This window comes from Neolamprologus brichardi, chromosome 23 (genome assembly GCF_056152115.1).
Source record: "Neolamprologus brichardi isolate AB-2024 chromosome 23, ASM5615211v1, whole genome shotgun sequence".
NCBI classification, from domain to species: domain Eukaryota; kingdom Metazoa; phylum Chordata; class Actinopteri; order Cichliformes; family Cichlidae; genus Neolamprologus; species Neolamprologus brichardi.
In genome coordinates, this window is record NC_142125.1 from 12641405 (window position 1) to 12664834 (window position 23430).

At 43.3% G+C, this 23430-nt stretch overlaps 1 protein-coding gene across 1 annotated transcript in view; it reads left to right on the plus strand.

Moving 5' to 3' along the window:
- atp10a (ATPase phospholipid transporting 10A) overlaps positions 1-21254 on the plus strand; it is a 47377-nt gene extending 26123 nt beyond the window's left edge. Inside the window, exons 11-21 of the mRNA XM_006790390.3 lie at positions 4331-4434; positions 4858-4984; positions 5073-5257; positions 6838-7186; positions 8840-8916; positions 9952-10077; positions 10169-10369; positions 12171-12251; positions 12742-12846; positions 17229-17416; positions 17592-21254. Coding sequence (XP_006790453.2) covers positions 4331-4434; positions 4858-4984; positions 5073-5257; positions 6838-7186; positions 8840-8916; positions 9952-10077; positions 10169-10369; positions 12171-12251; positions 12742-12846; positions 17229-17416; positions 17592-18234 — 2186 coding nt within the window. The 3' untranslated portion in view covers positions 18235-21254. The remainder of the gene's footprint in view (positions 1-4330; positions 4435-4857; positions 4985-5072; positions 5258-6837; positions 7187-8839; positions 8917-9951; positions 10078-10168; positions 10370-12170; positions 12252-12741; positions 12847-17228; positions 17417-17591) is intronic.
- Positions 21255-23430: the final 2176 nt, after the last annotated feature.

Below are 23430 nucleotides of genomic sequence, written 5' to 3' on the forward strand. Positions count from 1 at the left end.
AGAGAGCAGATTATTTACGGATGAGAATTAAAAAAGAGCCGCCAGGTGCTAGAAAATAAACCTTAGACTCAAACGTTAGAACAATCTTTTCCCCGCAGCACGCCGTGTAATAAATACTCACAAAGAAAACGGCGGCCGTTACAACTTATGTCTAAAAATGCATCGTTTCATGCATCGTTAAAACACTGGAGTACATGACGCGCAGCAGGAAACACTTCACGCAAGTCGAGCTGCTCGAGATTCACAGAATTTACAGAAAATGTTACATTTTTGTGATTTATATCGTTATCGGGACGATCGATGTCTTATATCGGGATATGAGATTTTGGTCATATCGCACAGCCCTAGTTATCTCCAGTTATCGCATTTACATACAGAGTTTTCAAACTGTTTGACATTTGTCTTTCTTTAAACTCTGTTTATCAGTTCCGGTTTTCTTGTTTGATTAACTTTCCTTACCATAATCCAGTCTGAATCCAGATCTGTGCTGGCATCTCTGTAATCGTGATATTTTGGATCAAAGAAATCCTCTTCCCATTCAAATGTTTTGAATCCAGATAAAAAACTGGATAATGTTAGCAGATCTTTTACGATTCTGTAATTCCATTTACTTTTTGCACAACCGGATTTCAGGATTTTAATCCTGCCAGATTATATTTCAGCAACTGGGCCCTGAGATTTACTAAAGCATTAAAACCTACAGTTCCTCCAACATCCACCAGAGGCTTCAGAAAGGACATTCATCTTTATACTGGAGTGAGGTAGTTACTGGGTGTGGCTGCTTTGATTGGCAGACTGCTGGCTGGCTGCTAGGATTCATCTTTGGTGCCTTTTCTTTAGTGCAACTCTCTGACAGATGATGTGAAAGGAAGAGAAAAACACACAAAAATGCAATCATTTCATTCCACTTATTATAATTCGCTAATATTTTAGAGTCATAATAGTCCTTGACATTAACTGGTTAACACAGAACTTCCGCATCTGGACACAGATGGCATCGACTACTCACAAAGATGAAAAACAAAATTAAAAATGTTATAATGAGCCCCTAAATACACTGAATCTACTATGTGTGGGAAGCACGAGTAGTAAGTGAATAAATCGAGTCGTAACTGTGTCAGTAGATGTTGGCATATCGTGGACTGCGTGTGTATCCTGCAACAGCGTTTACCACACTTTATACAAGCTTTTCTATTACAATTCCTTCACCGCATCATTTGCTCAGAAGTGTAAAAGTGCTCTCAAGTGCTTTCGTTTTCATGGACTGAATCAGCCGGTGCAGCAAACTGTCTCGGATCCCCTTCAGTGAGAGCATGCTGTCATGTTGTGCGAGTAATAAATTTCTTTCACGTGCCGGCTCCCTCCTGTTCATTAAAGGCAACATGGCTGCGTAAAAATGGCTCTCCCGCTGAAATGATCCTCCTACGCCGAATGAGGACTTGTTAACTGCAGCAGACAAATGGAGATGAGCCCACCCCCCAAACCTCGTTTTGGCATGTTTTCTTGCTGACATGTAATCTTATCCTTTGGAGAATTCTGAATTACAGTATGATTAATTGTATTGATTTTCCATCGTGCATCCCGTGCTGAGTCCTGCACACAGTGCTGGGTGAACAAGTTTTTCCGCTTACTTAAAATTCAGTTGCTCACAAAAACAGATCATACCGCCTAGTGTCCCAGTTGAGCAGCTTTAATTACCAGGGTTGCACGTGTTTTCGTGCACACTTTGGTTCCCCATTGGGCAAAAGCAGCCAATTAGAGCGCAGCAGGCACCGGGCCTTCTCATAACCCAGAATGTCCATAATAGCTCCATTCAGGGGATGAGGGAGTTGTTCAGTGTCATTCTTATAACAGGACACGTGGAGGTGACAGACTGTAGACATTTGGAGATGAAAGTGTGCCTGCAGACTCCTGTTTAGTAGTTGCACTGTGAAACTACATTTATTATTTATTCACACAATAAATAATTAATTTCAGCAATAAAAAAAGGGTGTGTCAAACCCTGTCAGTAGATCCCAGATTTGGATCTGAAAACAGCTGAAATCGAGGAAACGGTAAAGTTAAAATAAACACATGTGTGGTGTCTGCAGTAAAGCAGGTATATTGGACTCTCGTGGTGAAAACGAGGCAGAGTCACTGTCAATTTAATAGTTGGTGTACGGTCCAGCCTTCGCCTGTAGTCGTGCAAGGTTGTATCTCGTTTTATTGGGTGGCAGTCGTAGAGATAAAGAGCTTGGAGTACAGTCAAAAGGAGTCCGTTGAGGTGATTGTGGGTTCATGTAAGGATGCTGCTCAGAAGCCTCCCTTTTTTCAGGTACTCCCAACTGGAGGAGACACTGAGGTAGATCCGTATCCCATTGGGTAGATTATATCTCATCTGGGCTGGGAATGTCTCAGTGTCTTCCAGGAGGAACTGGAAACTGTTGCTGAGGAGATAGACATCAAGAAAAGCAGCTTAGTCTTCTGCCAACGTGGCCCAACTTCAGAAAAGCGGACGATAACGGATGTTCAGTCAACTAACTTGCAGACATTTAGATGATCACCTGTCACCTCACTGGTCTACACTCATGTGGTAGCCCAGAAACATCGATTTCTTTATAATATATTATATATAGAACTAATCAAAACGAATCAATCACAGTCGCATTAGATATTGGTTTGCAGGAGTATCTAAGCAAAGAGTTGGAGTCCTCCTTGACACAAAGCTCCTCCCCTCACTAACAACTGACATAGCTAATGTTCACAACACTGAGCTAACTTGTGGAATTTCAGGAAGTCAGTAAAGCTTCCGTTTCAGTAATACTGGGGTATTGCACAGTTATCATAAATGCTAACCTGCCTGATTGCCACAAGCACAGCTTCAGAGATTCCTAAGCTTAGATAAATGGAGCGGGAGCATCAGGAAGGCCATCAGGCATAAAATCTCTGCCAATTCAAACATGTGGATCCATCCGCTGTAGATATGAGGGCGCAGCCAAAAGTACTTTTATCCGATAGCCACACTAGCCATCTGTTTAGGGGTCAGGTAGCATCTAGCAACTGTAGCTAATAATAAAATGATGACATTAAATTGGGAGCGAGGCTGCAAACACTGTGCTTCCTGCCCATCTGTAACAGTGTAATAGAAATTGTTAATTTAACAGTTGTTTGTTTCCAAAGTCACAAATAATTTTGCATTAGTAACTTCGATCAGACTACATCAGACAGATTGAAATGCATATATATTTTTGCACTACCTTTTAGATTCTGAAAGTATTTGTTTCATAGAGAGCTAATAGTTTTGTTAAAGTATATATTTTACAGTATCGATCTATGGCGTTGGTATCTGACAGAAAACAGCCTGTTTGTGTTTACAGTGGTCGGAGACGAGGTGAGCATTAAAATCATGTTGTCAGACTTGACACTGCCGGGCTTCTTGTTGCAACCATATATGGTGCTATTTAAGACACTTCAGCTTTGGCTTTACTCTTCAAAAACAGCTCTGTCTATCTTTTATATACAGTCTGTGACACGAATTGTATATAAAAGACAGGGGGAAAAATGCACCTCGGTTTTCTGACTGGAAACCGAAACATGATGTGAATTTCCACCTGTGTCTGCGAGCCTGTCTGCTCCCAGCAGCTGTTCATCAGAAAGGCAGAACTCACGCTGTGTTTTTGGTTTAGTTTTTTTCCTCCACAGCCAAAGAGAAGATAGACTGTTGGTGTGATTGTAACGTCTTCATAACACAACTCGCTTTTAGCGGTGAATAAAAGCACTTAGTTTCAATTATTTCCTGACTTTTCGAGCTGGAACTGTTCGATCGCTGCCAGTTTTGTGCTAATTTGTTCCTTTCAGTAAAAATAATTTTGCGTGGCGGTGCATGTGAGACTGTGCCTGCCAAGCTGTTGTGTTATTAGTGAGATTTCATGGCTGGCAATCAGAGTGTTGGCTGGTGCATCTGTGTCAGGAGACCCATAAGGCCAATCTGTTTGTGCGCCGCTCCCCTGCCAGAAAGATGGCTGAGGTGTTGCCAGAGAGGCGCTCCAGCAAGACGCTTTGAAACATCTTAGATAACTTCGAATGTTCAGTCGTTTTTAAATCATTTGGGCAGAAAATTGAAATAGATTAATTATATTTGCGAACGCCATAGCCCAGATGCCGCTTAGTGAGCAATATGATGGCTTTACATTGAGGTGTAGCATGCATGGTTAATTTAGGTGTGAGGACAGATGGCTTCTTGGATGAAGTCTTTTGTAATTTGGAACTAAAATGCTGAACCACTCATGCAAATTCCCCCAAAGCGAGAAAATCCCATCTCCGTTTATTTCTGTCTTTGCTGCTTTTTAAGGAAACTCCAAAGGGAAACGTCAGAAAAAGATTGTCTGCAGGACCCAGCACTACCTGAATCTGTACGCTGCAGATGGACTTCGCACGCTGTGCATAGCAAAAAAGGTATGCAAGCACGGATCTGTAAACCTGAACAACTGCCCTCCGTCATTAAACTGCTTTAAAAGGGGGATGGAGGTGGTGTGTCTCAGTGGCTTCTTGACAGGATGTATTTGCAGCCCGGTGGAGATGATCACATGGACCAGCCCTTCCACGAGTGACATTCTTCGTGACTCAGCTGCAATCTGTGCCACTTTCCCAGGCTGTTAATTTATGCTCTCACAAGCTGGGCTCATTATATTCCTGCCTGTGCAGCGCCATCACCAAAGCAAAGCGATAAAACACCTTGTCAAGGTCTCACATTCTGTTATGGAGGATCCTTTTCTGCCATAAAGGCGAATGAGGAGTTCAGTTTTATCCCAGCAAGCTGACACATGACAGTGTGTGTTTGTGTGTGTGTGTGTGTAAACGTTTGTGTTTGTGTGTCAGATTCTGAGCAAAGAGGAGTACGCCTGCTGGCTGCAGCGGCACTTGGCGGCTGAGACGGCCATTCAGGGAAGGGAGGAGCTGCTCTTTGAGTCGGCCCTGCGGCTGGAGACGAACCTCCATCTTCTGGGTAGCTCTCAGTTACAGCTGAAACTGTTATTATGAATGTAATTACTCTAACGTTGGAGAGTTTGTCACAGACTTGCCTTCTCCTTCAGGAGCGACGGGCATTGAGGATCGGCTGCAGGACGGCGTGCCTGAAACTATAGCTTCCCTGCGGAAGGCGGGCCTACAGATATGGGTGCTGACGGGGGACAAACAGGAAACTGCTGTGAACATCGCGTACGCGTGCAAGCTGCTGGACCCCGAGGAGGAGCTCCTGACACTGAACGCTGACTCTCAGGTGAGCAGCAGCACCTGGGTTTTAATAAACTCTGGTTTCCTAAACGTGGAGCGCTTTCACACCTGCACGCTGTAATTGGATTCTTGCTCATTTCCCCCTTGGTACCATTTGTTTTGTGACCAATGCCAGCTTTCCTAAAAGGTCTTCCTTGGTCACAAATAAACTCTGCAGCCAGAGTCTGCAGCGACTGCAAAGTGTACGCTAATCAAACGGCAGCAGATTCCTGTGTAGTAGCAGCTGGTGGACACATTGGTCATTGCTGTGTGAACAGTGGTGGTCTAAACAATCAGCGTGCCGCCCAAGATTAGAAAGGTGAAAACTGGTGGCTGCAATCAGCAACACCAAATCACAACAACAGTCGCCTCATGGCGCTTTATATTGTAAGGTAGACCCAACAATCATATGACCCCCTATGACCAATCACTTTGGCGACAGTGGGAAGGAAAAACTCCTTTTTAACAGGAAGAAACCTCCAGCAGAACCAGGCGGCCATGTGCCGCGACCGGTTGAGAAGAGGAAACTCCTCTGTCATGTGAGCATCTCAAGCTCCCACAGTGATGAGTCACTGAAATGCCGGTAAAGACCGACCCCGGTCGTCTTTGCCTAATAACGTTTCAGAGGGCGGAGTCTCAAGCCATTTGGATTCTTATTCACAGTCTTAAATGTTTTTCTACAAAAGTGATCGTCTGCCTGAAGAGAATTACTGATTGCACAATTTACTGCATTGATTTTGCATTGCTCAAGAACATCGCTTGTGAAATTGCCAGCAAATAATTAGATTTATTATCAGATTTAATTCATTTATCCCAAAAAATGCAAATTGTGTCTTGCAGCATCCAAACACTGAACATAGGATTTAACAAAACAGCATAAATAAAGTATAATTACAGAGAAAAAAAGAGCTCAATAGGTAACAAGCTGAGTGTACTGTTGTAGAATAAAGTTGGCTCATAAAGCAAACTAAAACTTGCTGAATGCATATCGTTCAGAGCATATCTGCTCTAAACCCGGCCGACCCGAGGACAGGCAGGAGATCTTTATATTAGTTGCCTAAGTTTTAGCACAAACTGACAGCAGAATGGGTGAAAAACGCCCCACAGAGCACAGATTCTCCTGTGGTGACGTGTCGGGTGGAAATGTACGACATGTGTCAAATCAACCTTCGGCTCTGCTGGTGGGATGACAAACAGCTAGTTTTGCGTTGGCATCATAGATTGTGTGTAAAGCGTTAGCACAGCTGTAGCATGCTGCTGTTGTAGAGCTTTGTTGTCAGACTCACAGCTGTGTGTTGTTGTTTTCTAGGCCGAGCACAGGTTGATCTTTAGTGTCGCGTTCTTGTCCCTCTCTGGAATAAATCAGAAGAAATCCTCATTCCAAAAGATGGAGATCGCTCATGTTTGTGTCTGATCTGACCCATCCTACATGATGTTTCTACTACAGACATTTCCTGTGTTTACAATAAAGCCTTACACAGGATTTAAATTTGTATTTGATCTTAAACTATCCAAGCTCTAGAGCTCTGGAGATTGTTGCCGCTGAATTAACATGCCGTCCTGACGCTGAACTTCTCTGTGAACCAGGAGGGGTGCGCGCTGCTGCTGGAGGAGAGTTTACACTACATCCAGGCCAAATTCCTCTGCAACCCATCAGGCCCAACCACCAAGAGCTTCAACACGAACTTCTCGCCCTTTGACATCTACTCCTCTTCATCTCCGTCCTCCCAGTCCACTCCCTTCTTGGTGCACCGGCTGGGCCTGGTGATAGACGGGCGGACGTTGGCCTACGCCCTGGATAAGAGTTTGGAGGATAAGTTTCTGGCCGTTGCACGGAGCTGCCGTTCCGTGCTGTGCTGCCGGTCCACGCCGCTGCAGAAGAGCATGGTGGTCAAACTGGTGCGGAACAAGCTGAAGGTCATGACTCTGGCCATAGGTAAGGAGCGGGTGAGCATATTCAGACACAGATGTGCCTGATTTTTCTAATCCCGTCACAAGCTCACTGCTGGACTTAAAAACAACTGACCTCACCCGAAGTAAAAACTAAACATTTGTCCTATCTCGTGCTTGCATGTGTTTATAGTTGCAGACATAAAAATGAGGCCTGTTTGGCTCTAACGTTGTGTTAAAGCATTCCTTAGCTTTGAACAGCTTAAACTGTGAGCTGTAGTTTTGAACCTTCAGGCTATCCCCAGCATGTAAGATCCCAGCAGCGTCCGGACAGATCAGAACGTGCCTGAGCTCTCGAGCACAGCTGCTAACCTGCTCGCAAGTTGTTCCCAAATATTAACGAGCTTGGATGAGGGATTTTTTTCTCAGCGTTGAAAGACATTTTTGGAACACACAGACTCTTCCAGACAAGTGTACAAGTGACTTTCCCCATCTTCATCTTACTCTTTAGCTGTTCTAACAAACGCATGAATGCCATATTTTAATTGCAGTGTGCCAGCCCTGAACATTCACTTTATTTACTTTATTCATTGCATCTTTACCTCATCGTGCAGCAAACTGGCTGCTACACGGCTCCAGTGAAACTCCTGTATGTTCCTCCTGCTGTGATCTCGTGTGAGCTGATTTTGAAATTTGCCTGAGATGGAGGTGCACCATTCATCATTCAGCCTCTGCTCTGAGTTATTCTTAGTATTTCTACACTTTCCCCTAATGAAGCTGCAGCAGCAAAGAAGGGACGCGAGGACGTCACTGTGACCTGCGTTGGTCTTTTCTCTGTTTTCCATTTATTTGGTCCAGCTGCGCTCAGGAGGAGCATGTTTTATTTGCCAGCGGGGCATTTTTTTCAGTCAGTGCTATGTTAGCTTTTGAGCTTTAATATCTTTCAGTACTTCAGTCTTATTATTCAGACGTGTCACACTTCACGAGCTGGTACGGAGCCTTACACACATTATTTGTAATAATAATCAATTATGGCCTCCTCGGGCTATTCTAAGGTTTTAATGCAAGTATCTGACCAATAATATTGCTGCGATGGGGCTAATTATACTAACACACTGTCCAGTTCTGATATGGCAGCAGCCAAAATGCACTCTGGTTATACTTTTCTGAAAAAGTCGCGATGGCACATTAATCACGTTGTTCCATCCCACTCACAAAAAAAATCCAGCCTTGTGAATTCTCGGTGAAAAAGGAAAAAAGGGAAAAAAATTCCAGCCAACTTCTATTTGAGTTCTTCTCACCACCTACCTTTCATTATCAGTCTGCGCTGCCACTGCGGTGCCATTGTGACAACAAAATCCTCCTCCTCTCCCACTCCACCACCTGTAGTGACAAAAAGAAGGGAAAACAAATTTATCCACACATCCGGAGACACCGCCTGTCGGCTGCCGCAGCGGGGAGGCCTCCGCCGCACGGGAGGCCGAGCTGCAGAGGTGGCGAACGGCACCGCAAGCGCGCAGCTCGTATAACGGCTGAGGAGTCTGAAAGCTTCACATTCCTCTCGCAAACACGGGGCACGCCGGCTTCTCCATCTTGTCGTCTTCACGCTCGATAAAGCCCCCCTCCTCCTTATAAACTGATGTACCTCCTCCTTCTAACGGTCTATTTTCTCTCTTTCACTTCCCCACATTAATCACAGGAGATGGGGCCAATGACGTCAGCATGATCCAGGTCGCAGACGTGGGTGTGGGGATCTCAGGACAGGAAGGCATGCAGGTAAGGTGATGAATAGAGTGGCACATGGGGCGGAGAGGAGAGGTGGGTGATTTACGGCGGCTGTAAAAAAGCAGCGCAGCCTGAGAGTTCCTGAGAGCGAGAAGAGGTGCAGATAAAAGATTGGGGAATTGGGAAGAGGGGGAGACACTAGCATTCTTTAGGGTTGTTAATGGCTTTTCATTACACTTAAGTGCGGTTTTTAGCCCACATCCATGACCATCCTCTAAATAGGATTGCCTGTGCTGCGCTGAGTCAGCAGGAAGGCCCTGTGTCCTGCAGAGAAGCAGCGCGGCGTGGACGCTCAGCTCCAAGGCCACAGCCGAGAGAGCATCTTCACGAAGAAAACCCTCCTCCCCTCCGCTCGTTTACCTGCAGCACCCTGCTCCAGAGCTGTGCTCTTATGATGGAGATTCCAAATTAACTTCCAGGGGAGGCTTTGCCGGCACGCTGCTGTGTAGCACATCTGCTAAAGCCTCAGTATCCTGTCTTTAACCAAGCCGCTGCATTAATTACCGTTAATCAAACTGCCACTTAATGAGACAGCGGTCACTCTCAGGGACTCCGCCGCACACCACGTGCTGAGACGCTCTTTACTGCGCCCCGGGCCTGCACGCGCTGCTGCATTATCATTAACGTACCATTCGTCTATTAGCGACGCGCTCCCTGTGTAGTCGTTAGGAGGGGTTATTGGAGCGCAGCAGAAGCGAGAGGCCTGCTGTTGTTTCTGTTGCTGACAGCCGAGAGGTGCCGTAAAGGGTTAGCGGCGGCGTTTATGATGTAAAAGCAGGGCTCAGTACTGGGAGTGTTTTACACGGTGATGGATGAGTTTGACAGCTTTCTGCCGCGCTAACGGTGAATCCCAAGAGGAGGCCAACTCGTTTACGAGTTATTGCTTTGGAAAGATTATACCCGCTAAAGATTCATTAAGAAGAGGCGAGAACAGTCAACGAGTAACTGCCTAATGTGTGCTCGTCTCGTGTATGTAGGAGAGAGGCGGCAGTAGACTGAACGTTTGGTTCTTGTGGTGTTCTGCAGGCAGTGATGGCAAGTGATTTTGCCCTCCCACGTTTCCGGTATCTCCAGAAGCTCCTGCTGGTACACGGGCACTGGTGCTACTCCCGCCTGGCTAACATGATCCTCTATTTCTTCTACAAGAATGCAGTAAGGCCCCTCCCAGTGCACACAGATTTGAGTCAGAAAGGATGAGGTGTTCTGCTTTTTCTCACTGCTTCCATCCCATTTGTTCCCTCAGATGTTTGTGGCGCTCATCTTCTGGTATCAGTTCTACTGTGGCTTCTCAGGTTCAGCCATGATTGACCAGTGGTATCTCATCTTCTTCAACCTGATGTTCTCTGCTTTCCCACAACTCATTACTGGCACTCTGGACAAAGACGTGTCAGCAGAGACTCTCCAACAACTACCTCAGCTCTACGTGAACGGCCAGAACTCCGAGGTGCGCTCCCTCCTAATGATCTGACAGCACGTTTCAAATTTTTACTAACAAGAATGTGGGGGGAAAAAACAAAAACTGAAAAGTAGACCGGGTGTCTGTCTCCTGAATGCAAACTGGGAGCTGGTTCCACAGAAAGGCCTCCCATTCTACTTTTAAATACTCTTGGAGCCACAAATAAAACAGGAGTCTAAGAGCAAAGTTTTAGGATAATGAGGTCTTTAAGATGTGATGTGGCCTGGTTGTTCTGGACTTCATAGGTAGGGAGAAGGATCTTCAGTGCTAATTCTGGATTTAACAGGGAGACAATGAAGATAAGCAAATATGGGAGAAATATGAGCGCTGTATCTACACCCAGTTACACCCTCTATAGCATATTAGATCAGCTGAAAGCTTTTTAGAGAGCTTTTACAAAAGTCTGATAAGAAGAAATTACAGTACACCAACTTAGAAGTGTAAAATGCATGAACTAGTTTGTCAGCATCACTCTCAGGCAGGATGTTTGTAGCTCCGTAGTGTAGAAAGTTTACACAAATTGCAGCTGTTTCAGGTGCTGAGTTATCTGTGAGCCAAAAGCTCAGACTGCTCTAAACACTCAGTTCACACTACGACTGTTGACTCATATGAGAGAGCAAATGTCCCTACTGTAGTTATCTCTGTCATAGAAGCCCCACCTTCTGTTTGTGAGAGGCACCCAATCAGAACGATGTTAGCTTAAAGGCAAGTTGGCTTGAAATGAGGGGTTCCAGTGAGCCCTAAACTCTTAATCATGCAAAGTTCTCTATGATTTAGAGTCTAAGAATTAAACTTGGTATTACCATGAGTGTTTTTTCCCTCTCCCTGGCATAGACGAAAGACTTCACTCTTTGCTCCAGAGAAAACCCAGTTTGTCAGTCTTGACTCAAAAGTCAAGAATAAGCCGGAATTCATTTTGCATGCTGCATAGATACCATTCAGTTTAGAAATCCACATTTTTCCTAAATAAAATGAATTTATGTTATAATATTAGGGATGCAACGATACCAATTTTTTCAAACCGATACGATACCGATACTTGGATCTGAGTACTTGCCTATACAGAGTACAAAAAACGATACTTCTACCACACACACACACAAATATTGCATAGTCTCCACATTGTAATTTTACAAAATATCACTGAACTATTGGCACTGTCTCGAGCTTTCAGAATAATAAATAAACACTTCTGTTTGGAATAAAATAAATACAAATTAGGTTTGCGAATAAAATAAACTTTTTAAATTATTGCAGAGTGTCCATATTGTAAACAAACAAACAAAATAATTATTATTAAATAAATAATAAAATATAAAAAATTATAAAATAAATAACAAATAAAATAATAATTGCCCCCCTAGTGGCCAATCTAAAAAACTACAACAGAAATGACAAGCCACCCTTAATGAAATAAGTTAGTATCGGTTCATGGTATCGGTTAACTTTTCCGAGTATGAGTACACACACATTTTACAGTATCGGCCCCGATACCCGATACCAGTATCGGTATCGGTGCATCCCTATATAATATGCCATGATTTCTGTCATTAACCTTTGATTTCTAGCATAAATGTTAGCGTAAAGGTTAAAACTGTTGCGCTTCTTCATTGTTTTGATGGGTCATTAATTTTATTTCTGACCCAGAATTAATCAGGACTAGTTAACTGCTTCTGGTATCAAATGTAGGTAATAGAGACATTTTTATATGTGTTTTGAATATTTACATTTTTAACATTTTTCCTCTCTACAGTCACACTGATGCTGAGTGTCTGTGTTTATCCTGTAGGAATATAAGCCATATATGTTCTGGATGAACATGATTGATGCCTTCTACCAAAGTCTCGTCTGCTTCTTCATTCCTTACTTTGTAAGTGTCAATTCTGCCATTCGTCTTCACCAAGTTATTAGAGTTTTACCTTTTTATTGGTTTGGTTTTTTTAGTGTTGATTTTAATGTTTTATCCTCTTTACATGGTTGTTAAAATGGATTTGTCAGCAATGACATTTATTAATTCACAATTTATTTATTAATTTCTTTAAATTTTACTTAAAAAGAATGTTTTCAGTACAAAGCATGAAACTGGAAGCGTTGTAGAGATTGCTAAGCTCAAATTTTTATTTCTACAAAACTGCAATATATTCAATATGTATAAATAAATGCTCAAAAAATGCTTAAAAATACAGAAATTCAGTGAGATCCTCCTATCAGTATGTAAGGCGTGGTCTTATGTTGTTTTGGTCGATTATCAGTTCTAGCAAGCACGTGTATTCACGTCGCTTTATGTTGTGTTGGGGAAAAAAATTAGTATTTTCTGTATATATATTTTTTTTAATGAAATGTTCTTCTATGCTACCCAGGCCTACGCTGACTCTGACGTGGACCTGTTTACATGGGGAACTCCCATCACCACCCTCGCCTTATTCACTATTCTGCTGCATTTGGGCACCGAGACCAAAACATGGGTAAGAAATCTGATTATAAAGTCAACAGATGACAGCAGCGATCCCTGATGTTTATTTAAAAATAAAAACAACTTTAATCTCATAGTCAGTCTGCTTTGGATGGTTACAGCATTGTAATGCTCAAAATCTCTGTGGTGGAACATGACTGGTATTTTTATTTCCAAAACCTCACTGTTGGTCTGTGATTATCATTCACTGGTAACACATTACAGGAACCTTTGTAATAAATTATAAAAATGATAGTTTTCTGCAAAAAAATCATAAAATTACATATTTTGTAACCATTTTTTTCATGGATTGGAAAATCAGCATCATAGAAATTTGCCAGACATGAACAATTTATTGATTTATTTTTGAAAACTTCTGTTTCATAACTTGTGAAAACAAAGTTGACATTTAGTTTAATTCCTGGATTCTGTCATACAGTGGGGCAAAAAAGTATTTAGTCAGCCACCGATTGTGCAAGTTCCCCCACTTAAAATGATGACAGAGGTCAGTAATTTGCACCAGAGGTACACTTCAACTGTGAGAGACAGAATGTGAAAAAAAAATCCATGAATTCACATGGTAGGATTTGTAAAGAATTTAGTCGTAAATCAGGGTGGAAAATAAGTATTTGGTCACCTCAAACAAGGAAAATCCCTGGCTCTCACAGACCTGTAACGTCTTCTGTAAGAAGCTTTTCTGTCCCCCACTCGTTACCTGTATGAATGGCACCTGTTTGACCTCATCATCTGTATAAAAGACACCTGTCCACAGCCTCAACCAGTCAGACTCCAAACTCCGCCATGGCCAAGACCAAAGAGCTTTCGAAGGACACCAGGAAAAGAATTGTAGACCTGCACCAGACTGGGAAGAGTGAATCTACAATAGGCAAGCAGCTTGGTGTGAAAAAATCAACTGTGGGAGCAATCATCAGAAAATGGAAGACATACAAGACCACTGATAATCTCCCTCGATCTGGGGCTCCACGCAAGATCTCATCCCGTGGGGTCAAAATGATCATGAGAACGGTGAGCAAAGATCCCAGAACCACACGGGGGGACCTGGTGAATGACCTGCAGAGAGCTGGGACCAAAGTAACAAAGGTCACCATCAGTAACACACTACAACGGCAGGGAATCAAATCCCGCAGTGCCAGACGTGTTCCGCTGCTGAAGCCAGTGCATGTCCAGGCCCGTCTGAAGTTTGCCAGAGAGCACATGGATAATACAGCAGAGGATTGGGAGAATGTCATGTGGTCAGATGAAACCAAAGTAGAACTTTTTGGTATAAACTGAACTCGTCGTGTTTGGAGGAAGAAGAATACTGAGTTGCATCCCAAGAACACCATACCTACTGTGAAGCATGGGGGTGGAAACATCATGCTATGGGGCTGTTTTTCTGCCAAGGGGACAGGACGACTGATCCGTGTTAAGGACAGAATGAATGGGGCCAAGTATCGTGAGATTTTGAGCCAAAACCTCCTTCCATCAGTGAGAACTTTGAAGATGAAACGAGGCTGGGTCTTCCAACATGACAATGATCCAAAACACACCGCCCGGGCAACAAAGGAGTGGCTCCGTAAGAAGCATTTGAAAGTCCTGGAGTGGCCTAGCCAGTCTCCAGACCTCAACCCCATAGAAAATCTGTGGCGGGAGTTGAAAGTCCGTGTTGCTCGGCGACAGCCCCAAAACATCACTGCTCTTGAGAAGATCTGCATGGAGGAATGGGCCAAAATACCAGCTACTGTGTGTGCAAACCTGGTAAAGACCTATAGTAAACGTTTGACCTCTGTTATTGCCAACAAAGGTTATGTTACAAAGTATTGAGTTGTATTTTTGTTATTGACCAAATACTTATTTTCCACCCTGATTTACGAATAAATTCTTTACAAATCCTACCATGTGAATTCATGGATTTTTTTTTCACATTCTGTCTCTCACAGTTGAAGTGTACCTCTGGTGCAAATTACTGACCTCTGTCATCATTTTAAGTGGGGGAACTTGCACAATCGGTGGCTGACTAAATACTTTTTTGCCCCACTGTATGTAGCTTTAACATACTACTTTAACCGGTTTAATTCTGTTATTTATCACCAAGAGCACTGTAGCGTTTGACCCGATAAACATTCGCTGGGGCGATTATTTTGACAGCAAAACTTTTTATTTAGAGATGTGGGTTTATTCACAGCCACTCCCGCTCTCTGCAGCTCCGCTCCCACTCCAACTGTCACTGTCAACATAAAAAGACACACAATCAATGTCGGAACCCAGCACACCTGTCGACCCCGCCCCTGCGCCGCCCCGGGAGCTCACTGTGTCACCCCTCCTCTGCAGCTGGCCAGAGACCACACCCACGCCACAAGCACATTAATCACGTAGTGTACATATTTACAACTTTTATTGTGAAAGGCAAAAGAAGCCTAAAACAAACTGGGTTTCCGGTAGAGTCTGTACAGGAGTGGATATAGAGCAAAATTGAGTATTTTGGTCTAAGTAACCCAAAATGTGATGTCCACATATATGAACGCCAGGTCCGAGGAGGTTAAACAGAGATTTGAAGTTGTGCAGAAGATGGAACAAAGACTAGAAAACGTCAGAAACAAACCCCATGTTTTTCCCAGGGTGAGACCAGCCTCGCTCAAAACTGAACCAGTCAGTCAGAGATCAGAGCTTAGACTTGGAGTGCTATAAACTCCAGTTACAACTTATAACGTCTGCGTGTTAACTATTCACAAACATTTTTTAGCATCATTTGCAACTTTACAGTAACCTTCCTGGTAATGCTCTCCGAACCAGTCATTAACAAATAAATATTTCATTGTACGCAACAGTAAATGAGTATTAACTGAAGTTGGGGCTATTTGTCAAATTCTCATCTTTTTAATAATTATTAGAAAGCGTCATTCAGCAGAGCTGCTCTGTGTTTGCAGCGTCAGACAGTTCACACCGCATCACAGCGTGCCAACACCTTACACCGCCAGAGAGCTCAGACATGCTGCTCATAAACTGTTGAAATTTATGACTTTGCCCTGAGTCCGAGTCGTCTCCATCATCTCTGTGGCTGTAAATTCAGCCTGATGAGGGTTTTTTTTTTTTAAACACGTGGGAAGAGTGTCCTTTTTACTTACTGCCTTCATGGACACGACTGCCCCTCATTTAGAGGCGCTTTCATTAAAAGGAGGACGATGGAAGGTACACTTCCACACACTCGGATGGCAGGCCCTTCATTTCCTCGCTGCTCAGGAACATAATGCATGCCTGATTGGTAAACTGGTGTGAAAGTCAATTAAAGGTAGGTAGGTGACAGCAGCACCCCCCCTCCTCCCCCAAAATACAGAAGCTGTGAGGCTGTAATTAATTACGTGTGTCAGTACAACACTTCAGTGAGCCATCGTACACGATTCACTGTGTCAGACATCAGATCATCCAATCATCTCCAGGATGCAACATGAGGAGTTTTTTCCCCTCGCTGACTAAACTCATTTTAGGGCACGAGAAGACGGTTTCGCATCCACACTTCTGTCTTTCTGTCTGGAGGAAACTTCTTTAATGTCGTCTAAATGTACAGCAAGCTTTAGCTTCCAGTCACGTTTGCCTTCATTTTAATATATATGTTAGCAATATTTTACAGGCAGTAAATCAAATCACTGTGTATCCCTTATAAATGGTAAATGGCCTGTATTTGCTTTTCTAGTCCCTAAGGACCCCAAAGCGCTTTACACAACCTGTCATCCACCCATTCACACACTGGTGATGGCAAGCTACATTGTAGCCACAGCCACCCTGGGGCGCACTGACAGGCTGCCGGACACTGGCGCCACCGGGCCCTCTGACCACCACCAGTAGGCAACGGGTGAAGTGTCTTGCCCAAGGACACAACAACCGAGACTGTCCAAGTCGGGGCTCGAACCGGCAACCTTCCGATTACAAGGCGAACTCCCAACTCTTGAGCCACGATCGCCCACTTATAGAGAAATTGAGAGTCTTTGTTCATCTGATTCTCGGGAAAGGGCGGCAGCAGGGAACATTTTACGGTTTGATCCTGCAGTTGAAGCTGAATCATGACTGCTTTCGAACATATATCAGGATGTCTGTGGGGCGGTTTGAGGTCTTGTTGAGGAGTCAGAGAAATTCAGTCATTTCAGGCGGCAGATTAAAACAGTATTATATTAATATTTCCGTGTCACTGTATATTCAGTACCGGTGCGTGTTTTGCGCTACAAGCGAACTTGGTGAGATCTGATTATTCGCATGTGAAAAATCGAGCTTTGTTTGAAAAGATAACGACTGTAAAATGACGTGGTTGGTGTGAACGCCTGCGTTAAGAATAGGTGTGTAAAGTCTTATGATTTTAAGTTTCTGTTACTGTTTCTCATCCTCGTGTCCTTCCCCCTGCAGACGTGGATGAACTGGATGTCGATCGCCTTCAGTATCGCCTTATTCTTCACCGTGGCGCTGTGCTACAACGCCTCCTGTCCCGCTTGCTACTCTCCTTCCAACCCCTACTGGACCATGCAGAGGCTGCTGCAGGAGCCCCTCTTCTACCTGCTGTGCTTCATCACGCCTATCGCTGCGCTGCTGCCTCGGTACACCGTGTTTAGTTTGTGGATGAGTGAAAACACGAGCCTGTTTTTCAAATATTTATGATCCGAGTGCTGAATTACGTCTGTTATTGATACCAGATGCCTTTCATGTTTATTCCAGCCGCCTGGCGTTCTTCGGTGGAGCGATGCTGATGTCTGTCTCTGTTTTACTTTTCAGATTTTTCTACAGGGCGTGTCAAGGCACGCTGTTCCCGAGCCCAGTCCAACTTGGAAGGCAGTTGGATAAACTCCCCGCCGACATCCGCAGGAACATCCTTAGCCTGAGTCGGGTCAAGGTGGGGTCGCCGCTCTGCCCCAAGCTTCCTTTCCTGTCCCTCGCTAAGGCCTCGCCTAAAGGTTACAATAAAAAGGATCGGAGGAGCGTCTCTGGCTCAAAACAGGGGCCTCTATTACAAACAGATGAAGCAAAGAGAAGCCCGCTGCAGCCCACAGACAGCGATATGCACCTTTCAGATCTCTATACACCAGCTCCGTCAGAAGTAGACACCCTTCCCTACACCAAAGACAACCCCGCCCCATCAGGGGAGCTGCAGACTTCTTCCGCTGCAGACTCTGAGCATCTCAATAAGACTACAGAGCCGTCAGATGTGAATCTGTCCAGCTGTGTCACCTCCACACCTCTGCCCGCTCAGGCAGACGGCGTGCAGCTGAGCATGCCCCCCGACGGAGCCCTGCAGTGTGTCAGATACACGAGGAACTCAGAGGAAAGACTCAAATCTGAGCACGCCGTCAGTTCGGCACACAGGACAGAGCCGGCGACAGAACGGCCGCTGCAGGCCGCTTCCTTCAGTCTTAACTAGAAATTCAATTGCACAATAGTTTGTTTGTTTTTTAAAAATCTAATTATATTTTTCAAGCAGATTCTTTTATGAAACGTGCAAAGAGGTACTTTATATTTTGGATGTAAATCTAAAGCAGAGATATTTTTGCCTTTTGGGAGATTTATTTTTCTGATACTGGGAAAGTTAAAGTTCACACAGAAACATCTCAGTACTCTGTCAGGTCTTCATGAAAAGAAGAGCGGAGAGATTCCACCGTGATATGGTACCCAGTTCGGTCTTTCAGCTTGGCCTGTAAATGCACCAAGACCTGGATCGGAGCCGTTCGTGGCCTCGAATCGGTGCTGACGAGGAAAGAAGTCCCCGTACTTTACTTATACTTAATGGCCACGCAGAAGCATATTTCTGTGAGGACTTCCAAAGGTTTATATTCACGTGCAGCAAGTTGTGGTGCTGGCTCTGTGCACATTTTCTTCTTGTTGTTGGATCGGGAAACATAGAAGTCCGTTTCTAGCTGTTCTCTTGCACAGTAAATTCTTCTGAATTATAGTTATTAGAGCTGTTGGCTGTAAAGTTATTTGTGCATTATGACCAAGAAAGCGCCATTTCAGTCTTTATGCACTAAGGATCCACCAGGAATTATGCTGTGTGTATGTGTGGGTGCGTGTGTGTGTTTGTTTCTACAGGGTTAAGACTTGGTTTGAAATGGTTAGCGTTAGGATTATGTTCAGATTAGGGTTCGGGTTAGACATTTAGCTGGGCCATGGAGTACGCTACGTCCTCGCAAAAGCAAAACTCTTATATACGTGCGTGCGTGCATGCGTGTGTGTGTTTATCCAATGACTCATTGGATCTCTTTTAAGAGCCAGTTCCACATAAATGTAGATTTGCTAACTGTTGCCAAGAGTTGAGGTCAATCCGGTTTCCATGACTGTCTGTCAAATATAAAGCTGAAGTCAGAGGCGTTATTTTCTAAAAATAAATAAAAAAATAATAATATTTTTAAAAACCTTCTTTCCAGCATCTCTAAAGCTCATTAATTAACATTTCATAACATCTCCTTTCTTTCATTTTTGTAATCACCATATCATAAAGATAATGTATGTATCATTGCTAGCGGTTAGCTGCTTCTGTCTCCACCTTCATGTACTGAACCCGTCACTTGTCCTAGCAGCGAAGCACCCAGCAACAAGTCAGCCTCCATCCGAGTGAAAACCCTCCTCTGTGTGTCTGCGCAGATGTTTTGCAGATGTCTTCTCATCTGCATCCTTTACAGTTTTACTAGGAAGCACTTTAAAAGCCCCATTTTGCTTTTAGCTTTTCAGTTTTTAAACACCACGTTTACAGTTGGATATTTTTACCTTAAGCTGTTTCCCTCTCCTCTTCGACTTTATACACAGCTAAGCTAACGCTATCATAAGAAGCAGGATTTTTGCTACCGTAAGCTTTTTTTTGTTTTTTGTCTTGTTTTTTTTAGTCTGACTTTTATCATGTTTGATCTTTGGCCCTGTGCGAGTAACATAGTAGCATTTAACTAAATGCAATCTTAAAACTGGAATTATTCTGACAAAGATTTATATCTTCATAAGCAACGACCGGTACTCAGAACAGGAGGTCTTGTCCTGTGCAAGTGACCTGACTCCAACACAAACATGAGAGAGAAGGATTAAATTTATTTTGTTTGTGAGAAACAGCCAGTTGGAAGGAGTTTCAGAGTAGAAACTGGGCGATCGATGCCCAGAATAAGAAAAAGGGGCATTATTTTGAACTTATACTCATGAAAAGCTAGGCTAACGCTAATGAGTGAAATAATAAATACATAAAGCCGAGCATAACAGAGTCTGTGCAAGTCCCCTTTTTCCATTCATGTCATGTGTTTAGTTTATCTGAAGCCCATCTGAGTTTTTTTTTTTCTACAGCTGTAAACCAAATCCTTGGGGCTCAGTCTGTCCCAGATCTTAAAGAGACTGCTTTAAGTTTGCACTTTGAAAGCTTTCAGTCGCCGAGTGTCGTCGGTGCTGCTAGGAGAGCGGGAGCTTTGCACCCCTCTTACCTTTGCAGACACTTTGATGCGTTCCTCCAGTTTATGGTTGAGCATTTAAAGCAGCAGCACCTTTTTAACATTTTCTGAAGGGCGTGTCTCATTCCAGGATGTTTTTGTAAAGAGTTCAACTTTTGCCAAAGGTCATCTATATGTTCTACGTGCCTTAACACTGGATAAGAAATGAAAAATGTGCTCGTGATGCTGATTCTGTTTGTTTAATGATGACAGAGCATATATTCGGAGGCTGCAGGCTCTGTGGTTTCTCTCCACCTGTCCTTTTGCACATGGTGCTTGTTCCTTTGGCATGCTGTTGTCTGCAGTCTGTTCGCTTTGTTTCAGAGGTTCTGTCATTTGGGGTGTTGCACTTTGTGTGCCAGGCTGAAGCTTGAGCGTTTCTGCGATCCTACACACACACTGTCACACAGCGTATCTGAGCATATTCGATATTTTTCTCCTTATGTTTCTTTTGGTTGCTGCATCGGCCAAATGTGAGCTTCACTGTTTGAATGGTTTCACTCTCAATGCTGATCAGTCACAGCATTAAAACCTTTTTTTAAAAGCCACAATAATTTTGAAGCACAGTAGTTTTCGAAAGGTCAATGAGACATTGAGTGTTCATGTTAAAATAGCTGCCAGGTTAATGGGATGTGAGATGGGTTATTGTTGACCGAGACCAAAAAAACTGCAAGTCGCTCCACTTTCACTAAATTAATTTAGGAAGACATCGAAGCGTTCAAGGTGTTAAACTCTGCCACTGCCAGCTGGTGAAGCCGTGTTTCTACCAATCAGATCTGCTTTTTATGTTGTGGCTGATCAGTATATTGAAAGGTAATGATCAGATAATTTGGGATAAACACTGAAAAGCTGCTGCCGGTCACCAACGTAGAAGAACTGTTTTAGGTTTTTATTAATACTCCACATTTTTATCAGTTCTTTAGCCTTTGAGCAACTGGAAAGTTTCTGTACATGGCTACTTTTGAACAAAATAAAAATGATAATAAAGAATTTATGTATGCTTTCCTGGTCTTATTAATATACATTGACTTATATTACTTATATTATGTATAGCAGGCTTGCCCACTATAAACTTGAAACCAGTGAGCCATTGATCATACCGTAGATTATTCTCCTTTCTGACTTTCATAATTGCCATAATTTACTAAATTAAGTTAAAATTTTATTCAACAAAAGCTGAAACTTTTGACTGAGGCCATAAACACATCAGGAAAGTGTTTACTGGGGTCCCAGACTGAGGGAGATGTGCACTATTTTCCCCTTACACGTCAATTCAATTTCAAGTTTTATATAACCTGAGTCGCCCCCTGCTGGCCGTTAGAAAGAATGCAGGTACTCCCACATTAGCATCGCCAGCTTTTTATTCTAGCTTTGTAGTCCGGTAGGAAAATCCTGATTCAAAGTAGAGTCTAACAGTCATCCTCAGAAACATGACTGTTAGGGGTTTTGTGTGTTTTTTGTTTGTTTGTTTTTAAAGTTCATCTTCCGTTTCCTTCTCTGGATCCATGTGCTGTACAGTGTCCTCAAATTAATGACCGTCGCAGCACTTTCTCCTCGGACACTGAGATAGTGATGACTCCCTCCCTCATCAGCGGTTTTTTTTTTGTTTGTTTGTTTGTTTTTTCTGCCTACGCACGAAGGTGTGACTTTGAGAAAAGGTTTTTGTTTTGAGAGTTGCATTGCTGATAAGTAACATGGGTGTCCGTTGATCAGGAGGTACAGCGGGTCCTCCACTGGGTGGTTCGTTCCCCAGCTCGTATCCTTGGGCAAAATACTGAAGCCCGAGTTTCCCCTGATTCATCCACGAGTGTGTGAATGTTAGGTTAAAAGTGTTTAAGGTGAATGGGTGAATAAGATTTGTAGTAAGAAAGTGCTTTAAGTGTTCAAATAGAATAGAAAAGCACAGAAGTACCAATCCATGTACAGTAAAACTGACTTTTGTCAGTTTTATGATGATAATTAATGTAAAAGATTGATATTATCATTAAACAGGCTCCACTTGGATTTGAAGACTTAATCTAATTACTTTTTAAATCACCTGCACAACGACGCTCATTCGCAAGTTAATAGAGTTTGATTAGATTTTTTATCATAAAGGAGCTCCATTGATTGTGGCCATTAAAGAGGCCCAGGCCCTCTTCGTGACCCGTAGTTTTAACGAGCTTAAATCAGACTATTTTCAATTTCCCAAGCTGCCTCGTATATATAACGTGGTCCTCCGCAGCAGTCAGAGACCTGGATCGTGGGAGTGATGATGCTTTAAGAGCCTCTCCTTTTCCACTCCTTTCTTCCAGAGACGTTTTGTTCATTTGCACCAGTGAGGATATGCAATGCATCATTTCTGATCGCAAATAATAAATGAAGGATTTTTTTTATTTTATTTTTTTATTTTATTTTTTGTGAGCCAGGGCCATCTGTCTTCCAGTTGGTGGAGGCATTGCGAGGCTCCGTTCTGCTCTGTCACGTAGGAGTGGCTCAGAAAAAGCATTATTGCACTTTTTCAGTCTAACTTCCCACTGACACAGGAAGCCTGCCAAACGAAACAGCAGGGACACCAATAAACAGCACACAGAGATAGACAAACACCTACGAGTAGTTCAGGGTCTTTGGTTCACCTGAGAGTAAACTGTGTGAGGAAACACTACAAGAAAAACATGACTAAGAAACCTATTTATGGGTTAATCCTTACACTTTTAATAGTAGTTTTTAGAAAAGTCCTTTGGATGATTTTTCCATTCATGCTTAAATTTTTCAGACCTTTATTTGGGTCTGGGTCATAGAAGCATATGTTTAAGAGGGTTTCCAGGGTTTCCTCTCACTTGGACATACCAGAAGCACCTTACATCAGAGGCCCCACGGTGGCATCAGGGTCAGATGCTGAACCTCTTCACCTGGCTCACATCAGTGTGGAGTAGCTGATCTACTCCGGGCCCCTCCCGGATGACAGAACTCCTCACTTGTCCCTTAGTGAGGGGGCTTGTGTTTGAGATGCTTTATTTCTTCTAGTCATTACTCAGAACTCGTGGCCACAGTGACTCCCCATGAATTTGTGTAATCCGGGGCAGTAGAGTCTCTCCAGGCAATCCCGTCTTGGTTGAGGAGTCAGGCTAAGAATGATGCAGTATCATAATTGATATCCATCTATTTATTTTTTTACG